The 14,412-nt window shown below is 43.7% G+C and overlaps 1 protein-coding gene and 1 long non-coding RNA gene across 3 annotated transcripts in view; one reads left to right on the forward strand and one right to left on the reverse strand.

The window, feature by feature from the left end:
• The window catches only part of LOC117870873, a 35,156-nt gene extending 34,181 nt beyond the window's left edge, over positions 1-975 (reverse strand). Inside the window, exon 1 of the long non-coding RNA XR_004644057.1 lies at positions 895-975. This is a non-coding gene — a long non-coding RNA (uncharacterized LOC117870873). The remainder of the gene's footprint in view (positions 1-894) is intronic.
• The window catches only part of EDNRB (endothelin receptor type B), a gene marked incomplete in the record, with an annotated part of 20,468 nt that continues 6,875 nt past the window's right edge, over positions 820-14,412 (forward strand). Inside the window, 5 exon segments of one of the 2 annotated variants that reach the window (XM_034758284.1) lie at positions 820-1,239; positions 1,876-2,399; positions 12,771-12,883; positions 13,076-13,280; positions 13,649-13,798. In XM_034758284.1, the coding sequence (XP_034614175.1) occupies positions 1,920-2,399; positions 12,771-12,883; positions 13,076-13,280; positions 13,649-13,798 (948 nt within the window). 2 annotated transcript variants of the gene reach the window in all.

Genomic DNA, 14,412 nt, shown 5'->3' on the forward strand with positions numbered 1-14,412 from the left:
TCAGGCTCCATTCCCTGGCTGCACGTTGGCAGGCTCTGGCCCCGAGCTCCCCCCATCACCCTTGCCTACTGCCGCCTTGCCCATGCCCCCTGCTGCCTTTGTACCCACCTCCCCATCCTGGGCTTAATTTGTCCCTGGGCTTGCCAGGGCTGAGTAAGTCTGTTGTGAAAAGTGATATTTGTATATGTTTGTTAATATCATTTTTCACAGGAGACTCAGTAGCTAGCAAGTCTTAAAGAAAGAAGCAACCAAAAAAGGCAAAAGAAAAAACAAGGAAACAAGACAAATACGTGCAAAGCACCTTATTTGTGTTTCTAATCTATTTAGGGTCAGTAAAGAATAGAGACAACTGTACATTCTTTTTATTATTGAGTTTGCAAAAAAAAATCCTACATAAATTACAATGATTTGGACATGTATATGTGCATATTTATTTGTTTTTCCTAAAGTTGAGTATTTTAGGGAAAATTATCGGACTGGCCACCAGCAAGCGTTGCTGGCTGCACTCCAAGGCCACCAAAATTTTGTTGTGAGAACCTCTACTCTAGGAGACTAGAAGCATTGAATTATCTCTTTTTTTTTTTTTTTTTTTTTTTTTAAATGTGGCCAGATCATTTTAAAACTCTCAAAACCAATATGAAATCAACAACTTAACCGGCCCATTTAGCGGGCAGATTTGGCCACAGTGACCCTTACGTGCCTTTGCTAGCAGGAAACTTTCTGTTGATGCTCTCCAGGCATCTGGGGGAGCCAGAGTCTGGCAAAGGGATAGGACGAAAGGTTGTTGCTCTGTAGGAGGGAGCGGGTGGAGTTTGGCAGTGATTGATGGGAAAGATGTGACTGAATTTAAAAAAAAAAAACGATTTGCCTAATTTACTGGATTTAGGCGCATACCGAGAGCGAGGAGAGGCTGCTTTGCTGCTGACATCCACTTAGTCGTTTCGCGGGAGCCAGTTCTTCCTGTGGCTGCAGAGCCAAGCTGCTGCTAACCAGGCAGCGTCCTTCAGAGCGCGGGTGCTGAATCGCAGGCAGGCTCTGGGAAGCAGGAACCGCTCTTGGCAGCCGGTTTGTGCTGGGAGGATTTGAAAGGTAAATAGATTTTTATAGCAAGCTGAGGACGAGCCACTGAACACGCGTTTTCTTCCCTGGGGAGAAAAAAAAACCCCAAACCTTGGGGCTTTTCTTTGAACGGATAAAGGAGTTGGAGGTGCTGAGAGGAAACCCTCCCTAGGGACGGAGGTAAGGGCTGCAAGCCGGGGTAGCTAAGGCAGGGGGCGATGCGGTGGGACTCTCCGCTCCGATTGTTTCTCGGGTTTCCCTTTCGCTAGCTGCAATTGACGTTTCCACTAAGGTCGGTGCTTAAAAAGCAAATCGATATTTCACTGCATGTATTTCGCTGTTCCCATACACCTAGCGCGCCTGCCTCGGACTAAGGAAGGGGGAGCGCAGCTTGCTCTCTCTCGCTCTCTGAAAGGGACATTGGACGGGACAGGGAAGGAAGTGGGTTTCTGCGGGGCTCGGTGCGTTTTGTAAGGGGGGGGGAGCTGGCGCCTCTCCGTTTAAAGCCTCCGCCCGGTTTGGCAGGGGTGGGGGGCTTTCTGAGCCGCGTTAAACGTTCCACTCCCGGCTCTTGCTCAGGGCGGGGAGAAGGGCTCCTCCCGTTGTGATCCGGCGCGGGTCCTACGGAACGTCTACACTGCAATGCCCCAGCCCCTTCCCCTGAGCCGGAGTCAGCCCGGGCCCGCCGTGGGTGTCTCGCTTGCAGTGTAGACAAGGGGGCGCCGCTAGCCTGATCTGGTGGGTGGCGGCTGGGCTGGCGCTGCACCTGGAGACCCGCGGCCGGGCTGATCCCTGTCTCTTGTCTGTCCGTTGCAGTGGGACCCGGCGCCGCTCGGCTCTGCCCCACTCCCGGCAGCGGCATGCACGGACCCAGCCTCTGGAGCCTCCTCGCTCCCGCGCTGCTGCTCAGCTGCTGCGCCGCCTGGGAGGAGAGGGGGTCCCCGCGCCCGCGGGGCGTCTCGCAGCATAGCCCGCTTTCCCCGGGGGCCGCGGTGACCCGCACGCCCGGGCTCAAGGGCTCCGGCTCCAACGCGTCCAGCTCGGCTGTGCCCGGGAGCGGCCGAGCCGGCGACCCCGGCCGAGCCCGCGACCCCGGCCGAGCCCGCTCGCTGTCTCCGCCCATGTGCACCGGGCAGACGGAGGTGAAGGAAACGTTCAAGTACATCAACACGCTGGTGTCCTGCCTGGTGTTCGTGCTGGGCATCATCGGCAACTCCACGCTGCTGCGCATCATCTACAAGAACAAGTGCATGAGGAACGGCCCCAACATCCTGATCGCCAGCCTGGCCCTGGGGGACCTGCTCCACATTACCATCGCCATCCCCGTCAACGTGTACAAGGTAAGGGAGCCTGCGCCGGCCGAGCGCCACCCGCCCACGCTGGCAGGTAGACTGGCTCGCCGGCTGAATGGCCATAGGTGGGTGGGTAGGTACATCTCCTCCCCCCCCGAACAGCTGAGGCTGGCAGAAGTTGTTCCACGAAGTGCCATGTAGGCAGCAACAGCGTTACCCCCTCTCGACCACATTGTGTCCTAAAGCCTTTATTTTCTTTCTTTATTTATTTAAATAAAGGTGCAAGGGCATTAACACCTGCTGTCTCAAAGCGACAAATATCACCCTAGATTTAATATTAATCAGTCAAGAAAGGGGTTTTGGTCACCCCCATGTAGAGGGGTAGGAAAAAGAGCACCCATTCCTTAAGTGTTCCTGTTAGTCCTATCCACCAGGGTGAATTTCAACGGGGGATGAAATACGGGGAGATTCAGGTGCTTAATGTTAAGCAGATGAATAATCTAATTGACCTACCTTGTTGATTAGGGGTGGGTTTACTCACCTGCTTAAAATTAAACAACCTGTTAAGTGCTTTGCTGACTCTAGGCTTCCTTCAAGAGAGAGGAAGCAAAGAAAAACTGGCTTGGGTACAGATCAGTGGATGTTTCCCCTAAATACCTGCCTGTGGATCTGGGCCCTGGTTCTCAAATTGCAGCTGCATTTTAGGAGGGGGAATGGTGCACCCTTAGCACTGTAAAGAACTCACCCTGTGCCAAAGCCCAGTGGCCTGGCCTGAGATCTCCTCTACAGCTTTCTCTTTCCCACCTCTGCCCCAGAGCAGCGAGTGAAAGGCTGTAGTTCTGAGTGGGACTATGCTACCTGCACTTCAAGTGCTGCTGTCATCCTTATGACTTTTGCATAAAGCTGCAATAAAAATAGAAGAGAGTGCAAACAAATATTTCTATTCTACCCTGGTCACTGTCGGGTATGATTATTAATTCATATTTATTATTAGTCCATCCAGAGTCTCCAGTCAAGATCAGGGCACATTGTGCTGGACAATAAATATACAAAAGATAGTTGCTGTAGTCTAAATATCTTGAACACTTTACAGAGATTACTCAAGTAAACAAGCAGATCTTCTCTCCACTCCTTTCCCCACCAGAAGGTTAGAAGTTTTGGACTTGGATCTTATTTTAATTTGGGAATGCTATGTTGAAAAGATGGGTTTTTAAGTTAATCCTCTGTATGACTTGTCATTTCAAAAAGGTCCTGCTATTGTAAAGAGCTGCTCATCCATCGTAACCAAGCTCCCAAACTGACGTGATGCTGTATATTTAAAATGATATTATAAACACATTTACCTATACACCTCTACCCCTATATAACGCTGTCCTCAGAAGCCAAAAAATCCAATTTATTCTTCACTATTTTGTGTAGTTGAATGCTTTTTACAGTCCTCTCTCATCTTGGGCACTGAAGTCAGTTTCCCTTTAAGATTCTTGTGGCCACAGCATTTGCAAATACCACAGTGTAATGTTGATTTGTTTAAAAACAACTGATTCCAATGGAATTTTACAATGAATGCTAATGGAAACATACATTTCTATTGGCCTGAGATTTGGTAAAAGCTTATTGTACATAATTTACATTATGTGCCAAATCTGAGTTGACAGTGTCCGTTTACCAACTTCACAATCCAGTTAATTCAGTTGCAGAGATGAGCCCAAAAAGCCTTGTAACATTTGAGGCAGATTATAGTGAAATGACCTGTAATCAAAATCTCCTAGTGGAATGAGAAAAGTAGAAGCTAGCAAAGTATTTCATTTTTGTAAAGGAAGCAAACTCATCAGTTGTAACTCATGATTTGGAGCAATTATAATACCACTGACCCAGACCTTTAGAGTGACAATCAAAGAGGGTACCTATTTGGAAAATATTGTGAAGGAAATTACTGTGTTCAAAACCCTACCATTGCTAGTAGCTTTCTTAATAATGCTTACAGTAGCCAATGTGAAAGTGAAATACCATCCTAATGTATGAAAAAAGTACCTAGCAGAACTAGACAGATCCACAATAGATACTTCCGAGTTTGCACAAAGCACAGATTTTGTGTGAGCTGTTCAGCATGATGAATTCAAGATACTGTTTGCAGTGTTGCTGTAGCTATGTTGGTCCCAGGATATTAGAGAGACAAGGTGGGTGATTCTGTGATTCAGTTCTATATCTTTTATTGGACCAACTTCTGTTGGTGAAAGAGCCAAGCTTTGGAGCGACACAGAGCTCTTCTTCAGGTCTGGGAAAGGTACTCACTAAATACAAATTAGAATAGATTAACATAAGTAGTTAAAAGAACCGGAGTTCAAACTGGACAGTCTCTACGCAAAAGAATAAATGGACACATATCTGACATCAGGAATCAGAACATTCAAAAACCAGTAGGAGAACACTTCAACCTCTCTGGTCACTCAGTAACAGACTTGAAGGTGGCAAATTTGCAACAGAAGAGCTTCAAAAACAGACTCCAACAAGCTTGAATTAATATGCAAACTAGATACCATTAACTTGGGGTTTGAATAGAGACGGGGAGTGGCTGGGTCATTACACATATTGAATCTATTTCCCCATGTTAAGTATCCTGACACCTTCTTGTCAACTGTCTAAAATGGACCATCTTGATTATCACTACAAAAGGTTTTTTTCTCCTGCTGATAATACCTCATCTTAATTAATTAGCCTCTTACAGTTGGTATGGCTACTTCCACCTTTTCATGTTCTCTGTATGTATATATATTTCTTACTATATGTTCCATTCTGATGAAGTGGGTTGTAGCCCAAGAAAGCTTATGCTCAAATAAATTTGTTAGTCTCTAAGTTGCCACAAGTACTCCTGTTCTTTTTGTGGATACAGACTAACACAGCTGCTACTCTGAAATAAGTACTGTAGTTGGGGTGACCAGACAGCAAGTGTGAAAAATCGGGACAGGGGGTGGGTGGTAATAGGAGACTGTACAAGAAAAAGACCCAAAAATCGGGACTGTCCCTATAAAATCGGGACATCTGGTCACCCTAACTGTAGTTAACACACTGTAAGAACCATTCTCCTCAATATATGTTTCACTCTATATGCATCCGAAGAAGTGGGTTGTAGCCCACAAAAGCTTATGCTCTAATAAATTTGTTAGTCTCTAAGGTGCCACAAGTACTCCTGTTCTTTTTGAGAATACAGACTAACACGGCTGCTACTCTGAAACCTATTCAAGGTAAAGTGACCTGTTAACACCTTGGCAGTCATAGGACAAAAAAGAATGGTTAGTGGATTACAGATTGTTGTAGTATGCCATAAATCCAGTGTCTTTATTAAGAGCATGATTTTTAGTGTCTAGTAAAGTTATAAATTTAATCTCCCAGGCTCATCTTTTGAAGGTGTTGCACAGGTTTCCTTTGAGGATGAGGACTGAGAGGTCAGAAATGGAGTGATCATTTTGTGAAAAGTGTTTGCCCAGAGGTGATATTTTGTGTTTTAGCATTTCTCTGTGTGAATTCATTCAAGAGTGAGTAATTGTTTGGTTTCACCCACATAAATGTTATTGAGGTATTAGTGCACTGAATGAGGTACACCATATATTGAGATAGGCAGGCGTAGGACCAATGGATCTTAAAAGGCGTGTTGTGGGGAATGCTGATCATCATAGAAGTGGAAATATGTCTGCAAGTTTTGCATCAGTTGTTATGGTAGGGTCTGGTGCCGCTTTGAATTGGTGTGTCCTGGTTTCTGGGGAGCTTACTTCTAATGATGTGCTTGGTGAGGTTAGGGTGAGATATTCTTGTCTAGTAAGTTCCTAAAAAGCCAAAAAGTTCAGACACCTCAATCTTGAAAATTCAAATCACTTATCCTGAAGCTATCTAAAGATAATCAAATATCATCTAAACTATGAGACAAAGTAACATGTAAGGGGTATTTTAAAATAAGGGCATTATGAAAAATGGAAAACATTGCACAGATCAAGCAAACAAGAAAATATGCACGAAAAAGGCAGATGGGAGATTTGAAGAACCCAGGGAACAGTAAGACTGCGGTTGCAGACCTACAACTGCAGAGTACAGGGAGGCTACCACTGCCCTATGCAGCAGTTTGACTTTTTGGAACTGTGATGTGCCAACCATTTCTCTTTTCCATTTTCCAAAGTGCCAGGTGGAGCCCTCTGGAGATGCCCTTCTGCCTGGTTCACGAGCATGAGAGAAACACAGAATTTTGGGGGAATTACATGGCTGCAAAAGGCCACTTAAAGTGTGGGCCAATGGGAGCAGTTGGGTGCAAGTATAACCCACTGATCAATAAGTGTTATGTATCCCCCTCTTTATTCAATCCACAGAGGATGAGTCTGATAGCTGTCAGCCTAAGATTGTAGCTCATTAGTTCAAGCTATGGAGACTCGTGCTTTTAGCCTTGAAGGTTCCTGGGCCAGGCCCCAGCATTGGCTATGATGGCAGCTATCAGATAAGCACTCATTGATAAATTTTTTAAAAAGATGCCAAGAGAACATTAAGGTTGAGAAGAGGAACACCCAAAAGTCTACAGATTCCAGACTTACAGTTGGATGCACGACGTTAAGTCTACCTCTTGTGCATATTCATTATGATGTTTAATTACATAGATACCATTTCACAAATACCATAATATAATCTCATACAATTTCTTCTACAACTTTCAATACACGTGTGTAGTAGTTTGTAATATTCATTCTCTTATCCTTACATAATAATATTATTACGTTCCATTTGATTTTATTGATTTAGTCTTCCATGGCCACACGGGGGCCTCTTGTGCAGCTTCCTGGACCTTCATTCTTCATGACTGCCACTTTCCCAGATCACAAGTGGGTGGGGTGGGATGGAGCCTTGACTCTGCTCTCCCCAATCATGCACTGGCTGGCAAAACTGAGCCAACATGGGGCAGGGGGAAATCTGTACGTGGCAAGGAACTGTCACAGATTACTTCCCCCCCAGAACGAGGGTAGGGGAAGAGTAGAAAAGCAATTGCCACTCTTGAGTCACAAGTACATCCTGGGGCTCTTCCTGGGCAGCGAAGCTAAGGGGCCACAAGGGTTACTACAGAAGCCAATGAGTCAAAGCTCAGTCTGGCCTGGTATATGATAATCCTCTTTTCTGTGATGTATTTTAGCACTCAAAAGCTACGAAACACCATGTTTATGGTTGCCGTGCAACTTTAATTTGGCCCTGTGTTCATCCAGTCTGTGCACGGAAAGACACGGGGGTCATATGGAAAATCTAGTATGTGATCATGTTGTTAAAAATCATAATGCATGTACACAAAGAGCCTAAATTAAGGTTGCCTGGGCAATAATCAATTTGGTATTTCTCAACTTCCCCAAGGCAAGATACTTCCCCTTAGTGAGGATTATTACCATCCCAAATTTCAGCTATTAGCCCCCAGTCATTTCAGCTGTAGAAAAAGTTGTAATTTTTTTTCTATAATGGGAAATGTACAGTATTTTCACTCTTTTCAATATCTGCACCAATTCTGTTGAGATTTTGCAAATCTCAGCTCTAGACAGAGACCAAGAATGGAAAACTTATGCCCCCAAAGATTAGATTTTTATGCTGCTTTCTCTATAATATAGATATTTTCAGAAGAGCAAATTAATGACTTGAAGTGTAGCTGTTCAGCTCATGGGCTTCTTTATGAGCTCATTGGAGGTTTTACCTGTGGCCTGGTCTAGGCGGGGAAATTGACCAGAACAGCTATGGTGGAATAAATTATTTTGAAATAGCTATTCTGGAATATCCCCCATATGGACACTGTCCCAGAGTACGGGCTTGTTTCCATTACCGCTCGGCCGGGGGGGCCGGACTGGGCCACGCCTCCTCGCACCCCCTGCCGCCCCAGCTTACCTGCTGCCTGCCTGCCTGTTTCAGGCTTCCCACGAACATTTGATTCCTGGGAAGCAGGGGAGGGGGAGGAGCAGGGGGCGGAGCGTTCAGAGGAGGGGAGGAGACTTTGGGGAAGGGGCGGAGTTTGGGTGGGGCCGGGGCGGGGAAGGGGCAGAGTTGGGGCGGAGCCAGGGCCCCTTGGAGTGTCCTCTTTTTCCAGGACTGCAATATGGTAACCCTAGTCTTCACCAGACGTGCTGTATCCACACAGCTACATCAGCGCAGCTGCATTGATGTAGAGAAGTAGTGTAGATTAGCCCTAAGAATGACTTTATTCTGGAATAGTGTATCCACATGAGGGGTTGTTCTTCAATAGCTATTCCAGAATAATTTATTCCACAGTAATTATTCTGGTTAATTTCCCCATGTAGCAAAGGCCCAATTGTGAATGCAAAATTGGGTCCTATGTCTCTAACCTATTAGATAGGGGAAATTTCTCCATGCAGTGTATATGCCGTTTTCCAAGGATCTTAATCTGTCATTTATATTTGTAAAAAATAGGCCCCATTTAGATTTTGTAAATTCAGTGTAAAGTTTTTCTCAGCTTATCTGTACACTTATTCACTCATTACATATATGCCTGTGACCCAACACCAACACCAATTTTCATCTCCTGCTTAGTCTTTTGGCTTCTCCTCTAGTGTTTGTGCCTAATGGCAATACAACTCACTGAGAACCAACACATCTGTCCATGCTTCTTGTCCAGTCCTGCAAGGGGAGTGTAGGGTCCACAACTGTTTACCTTTCAACACCTCTCCTTAGAGTTTATGGGGTTCTTTTCTCTTTGGGGGTGTCTGCATGTAATTACCCTTAGAGTAATAATCTTAACACAAACAAGAATTAAAAACAGAGAGAAAATTAAATTAAAACAAAAGAAATGATTTGCTGAACATAACTAGATTTACATTTCTCATCAGATAGACTAAATAAGACATTCTCATCTTGGTTAGAGAAAAAGAAACCCATATATGTCTAAAAAGCAAGTCCCAGCTCCCAACAGCTAAATAAATCTTAATAACCTTAAAATATTAAACAAGTGCTTCAATTAAATATTGTTTAATTCATCTTCGTCATTAGAATAGTTTATTGGCAAAATCTATAATTTGAAACACTTGTTCCTATGAAAGACTGAAAAATCCTTTGCCTTCATTATCTAGCTTGGTATTCAGTACATCAGATGCAGGGCTGGCTTTAGGCCGATTCCCCTGATTCCCCAGAATCGGGTCCCGCAGGTAAGAGGGCCCCGCGCCTTAGGCTCACCCGGTGGCGGTCCGCTCCGGCGACATTTCGGCAGCAGGCAGGTGTGTGTGTGTCTGCTCTGGGGTCTCCAGCGGCATTTCGGCGGCGGGGGACGCCACTCCAGGGTCTTCGGCAGCATTTCAGTGGCAGGGGGTCCTTCAGTGCCACGAAGACGCGGAGCGGACCCCCCCCCCCCCCCCCCCGATGCCGAAGACCCAGACCGCGGAATCGGGCCCCGCAAGTCCTAAAGCCGGCCCTGATCAGATGGAAATATATTAACCTTTTCAGATTTATGTATGTACATGGATTGTGAGTTGCAATTTTGTTCATGAATTCGGCACAGAGGTGCATGCACATTTTTGCACATAGCTCTGGGTTTTTGAAGTTTTGAAAACCAAGTGGTAAATTACTGTTAGTTTGTAGCTTTGGCTACCCACCTGTATAAGAGAATAAGAATTCCTGCTATATACACTCCTGCGTGGGCTATTCAGAGCTTGGGTCTAGGTACATAGGAGCAAGCAGGCACTACATATCTGCTTAGCATCCTGCCAGAGAAAGAAGACAGGAATAGACGGAGCCTCGGCCCCAACCCCCTAATTGCGGGCCAGCACAGCTGAGCCAACATGGGGGGGATATCGTAATTTGCTGCTGGTTTATTCCAGCAGCAAATTTCTAACATCCTTCTCCCCCCACAGAACAAAGAGGATGCAGGGGAGGAGTTATAACTCACAAGCAGGTCTCAGTCACAATTCCCGTTGGGACTCCTCCTGGAGTTGTGCAGATTACATATTACCCCCCCTGCTCAGGGCTGTACCTAAATACACAATCTAACCCTTTCTGAATATGTATTTGCTATTAATGGTTTAGATATAGATAAGTCATGTTTAAGAGAACTTGGTTCTTTGGTATGATTTACATCATTCTGTAAAGTATCCTCTCTTTTTTTTTTTTTTTTGTATTATTCTTTAAAAAATATGTGGCATTCAAAATATCACCCACATAAGCTGGGTGAATATAAAGTACTGGCAGAGACTACTTGGCATATAATGAATTATTTTTGTTTGCACTTCAGTTTGGCTCATGAAAATAATTAGATACCTGTATTTCTCTTCCTTCCCCATTCCCAGGAATATACTTCCTATATCCAAACTGTTTGTAGAAGAAAATCTCCTTTAGGAAAACAGTCTTCTCTTTTGTAAATATTCCATTTTGAATCTTATTAACATTTTATTTATTACAGTGTAAAACTTTTAGTAGAGTAAGTACATCTAGAGCTCTACTTTACTAAGAATAAATATTGTTATGTACAAACATTATTTTCCTGAATAATGTTTACCCTGGATTTGAGCTAAGAATAATTCAATCCCCCTATTCCCATAAAATTTACAAACTAGAATGCTTCATTTATTCCCTGGTTCTGAAGGAAACATCCCTAACTCTGCACTCAGTTGAGAGAGAGAAAAATAACAGAGGGATGCAATTCCTTGTTGGCAGTGACTGCTTCGTGTTCCTGTGCTTCTGTATCTTGTAGATCACAATCTACAAGAGGCCCACAAGACATTTGTAGATAGTTATGAATATTAGACCTGTTCAGAAGGGATTCAATAACATGACTACTGTACTTATCCAATCTCAAAGAGTATCTTTTCCTGTACACCCTTTGTCACTATCCTTTCTGGTATTTCCTCTATTATGGATGGACTTGCTTCAATGAGGTTTTGAAAGATTTGGCTCATGCTATGACATAAATCTGGGCCATCAGTCCAGCTCACAGCATAGTATAGTGGTTTTCAACCTGTGGTCCACAGACTCGCGGGGGTCCACAAAAAAGGATCCGCAAAAGTTTGTCATTATCATAGAACAGTGGTTTTCAACCTGCGGTCCATGGATTCCTGGGGGTCCATAGACTATGTCTAAGATTTCCAAAGGAGCCCACACCTCCATTTGAAATTTTTTAGAGGTCCACAAATGAAAGAAGGGTGAAAATCACTGGTATTAGTAGATACATCAGGTCATGTTAAACTAAAGTTGCAGCAAATAGCTCATCAGTTTCAGCTATGTTGAAACCGCTCTCTAAATCCATAAGCTATTTATTCATGTAGTAGGCCTGTTCTTCCCAGTGACCCTAAATGTGCCCATAAGATTTATTATGACTGATGTACGCAACATAAATAATCCTCTCACGTATGACCTGGCAGGCAATTTAAAATATATCAAAGTGTGAGACCCAGGAAAGGTACCAAAACAAAAATCCAAAACCATCTCTATGTTATCTTATTCTAAATGTACTTTTGGAGATGGTGTGTGAGATGTGGTATATACAATCTCACTGGAGAAATGTTCAACAAAAGACCACTTGTATCTGGTGATAGAACTTTCTGAGTTATGATTCATCTCAGATTACTTCCTGCATTTCTACCAAATAGGGATTGGTCCTGAGCATTTGCAAGAGGGAAAGCAATGAGCACTCAAGCCAAATAAGGAGCAACATCCCAAAGTCCTTCTCCACCAGGAGGATGATTACTATTAAAAATGAAAGCAGAGACACTAAAACAGAGGGATAATGAGTTGGATCCTTGAGGCTCCAGTAGGTCAGGGCTGAGCCCTCAATGCACATCCCAGTCAGCAGCGCCAACATTCTAATTTGCCGGGGAAGGAGGGAGCCCTCCCACGAGCGCGCCCCGCCCTTCACTTCTCCCTGTCCCCACCCTCTCCTGCATGCCGTGGAACAGCTGTTCCACGGCAGGTAGGAGGTGCCGGGAGGGCAGGAGAGATTCTGATTGGCAGGGCCACCAGCGAGCTGAAGATGCTGGGATGGAAGGGTGGCGGGGGGAGCTGGCTGCCAGTGGGTGCTCAGCACCCCATTTTTTTCCCCTGTGGGTGCTCCAGCCTTGGAGCACCCACAGAGTCAGCACCTATGATCCCAGTTCTCCAATGCTGGTTCATGCTAATTCAAACAGAAGAAGGAGATGCTCAGTTGAGACCAGCTAAGCATAGCTCCTATCAAGACTGCCAAGGGGATGTACCCTTTGGATTGCCTGGTAGAACTGTTGCATAATGATCATACAAATCTTGTTGATATATTCTAAGGCAGTGATTCCCAAATATACAAGTTCCCTTTCCTGAAGGGACTCATTGAACCTTAAATCCTCTAAGAGAAAATCATTCTGGAGAAATGTTCATGTTACATTCATGTAATTATAAAAATTTAAATTGCTAATCATACCTGGTGTTTTCTTTTCACAGCTCCTTGCAGAGGACTGGCCCTTTGGAGTTGAAATGTGTAAACTGGTGCCCTTCATTCAAAAGGCATCAGTGGGCATCACTGTGTTAAGTTTGTGTGCCCTCAGTATTGATAGGTGAGACCTGTTTCATTGTTACCAAACTCTATATTTTCTTTTAAAGTCATTTTGATCATATGAAATACACCCATAAGGCCAACTTCTGCTCTCCATTCAACGGATATGACAGCATTGACATGTGTTTATATCAGTTTAACAGAGGGCAAAATTTAGCCCTTAATCTAATAAGTGTCCACTGTTGATATTTAGGTATCGAGCAGTTGCTTCCTGGAGTCGAATCAAAGGAATTGGAGTGCCAAAGTGGACTGCCGTTGAAATTGTATTGATCTGGGTTATGTCAGTCGTTTTAGCTGTTCCTGAAGCTATAGGTTTTGATATGATTGTTATGGAATATAAAGGAAAGCATCTTAGAATCTGTATGCTTCATCCCACACAAAAAACATCCTTTATGCAGGTAAGATATTTTCTCTTTTAAACAAGTCCTTTCTCTTAAACAATACTTGTATCTAGTTTGCTCAACAGTCTAAAAGTACAAAACTTACTAAGTTTTACTTCCATTAGCTATTAAATTCATTCTTTAGTAGAAGGATGAACAGAAACTCTGTTGCTGACTTATTGTGTGGCTTTGGGCATATTTCTTAATCTCTCTGTTTCCTCGTCTGTAAAAAGGGACAATAATACTTATATCTCATTAGTGCTATTATAAGAATTGACAGATAGCTAATTCAGGCTTGCAAAATGCTGCACATTGTTCATGTATAAATGTTCTCTTTACTACACCCCGAACTGAACTCCTAACATGTCTCATTGTTTCCCCCCTAGTTTTACAAGACAGCTAAAGATTGGTGGCTGTTTAGCTTTTATTTCTGTTTGCCGTTGGCCATCACAGCACTTTTTTATACTCTGATGACCTGCGAGATGTTAAGAAAGAAAAGTGGAATGCAGATTGCTTTAAATGACCACTTAAAACAGGTAAAAATATGCACATGAAAACACTGCTGAGTTTTATATGAGATTACAGTAGAACCTACATTAATCCAAGCACCACTGAAATTGCAGTCTCCGCCTTGCTTCTTAGGAGACGTTTATGAGTAATATTGCCAACCCCAACTGTTCAAAAATCGTAAGGCCCCAAAAATTATGAGATTGTCTTAAAAATCCTGAGACTTTACTCAGTTATGAGTTGTTTTCGTCTTCTGCGGTTATGACCTGTAGGGTTCACATTTTGAAGCTTTTTTCCTGCCACTATGGGGGCTAGAATCGTTTTTATATGAAAGCTGAGATTGCAATGCATTCACATGACTCCAGAAATTGGGATTTAAGAAAGACACCAAGTATTGTGAGACTCATGATAAAACTGTGAGTGTTGGCAACGTTGCAGTGCTGTAGTCAGGTATCATATTATCAAAAAACTTCATTGCAAAACACATTACAGAATATTTACTACCCTGTTTCCCCGAAAATAAGACATCCTCCGAAAATAAGGCCTACTTACAGTTTTGCCTCTCGTTGTAATATAAGGCATCCCCCCGATAATAAGACCTCCCCGATAATAAGGCATCCACCGATAATAAGGCATTTTTCAT

The sequence above is a fragment of the Trachemys scripta genome, chromosome 1 (genome assembly GCF_013100865.1).
Source record: "Trachemys scripta elegans isolate TJP31775 chromosome 1, CAS_Tse_1.0, whole genome shotgun sequence".
Lineage (NCBI taxonomy): Eukaryota > Metazoa > Chordata > Testudines > Emydidae > Trachemys > Trachemys scripta.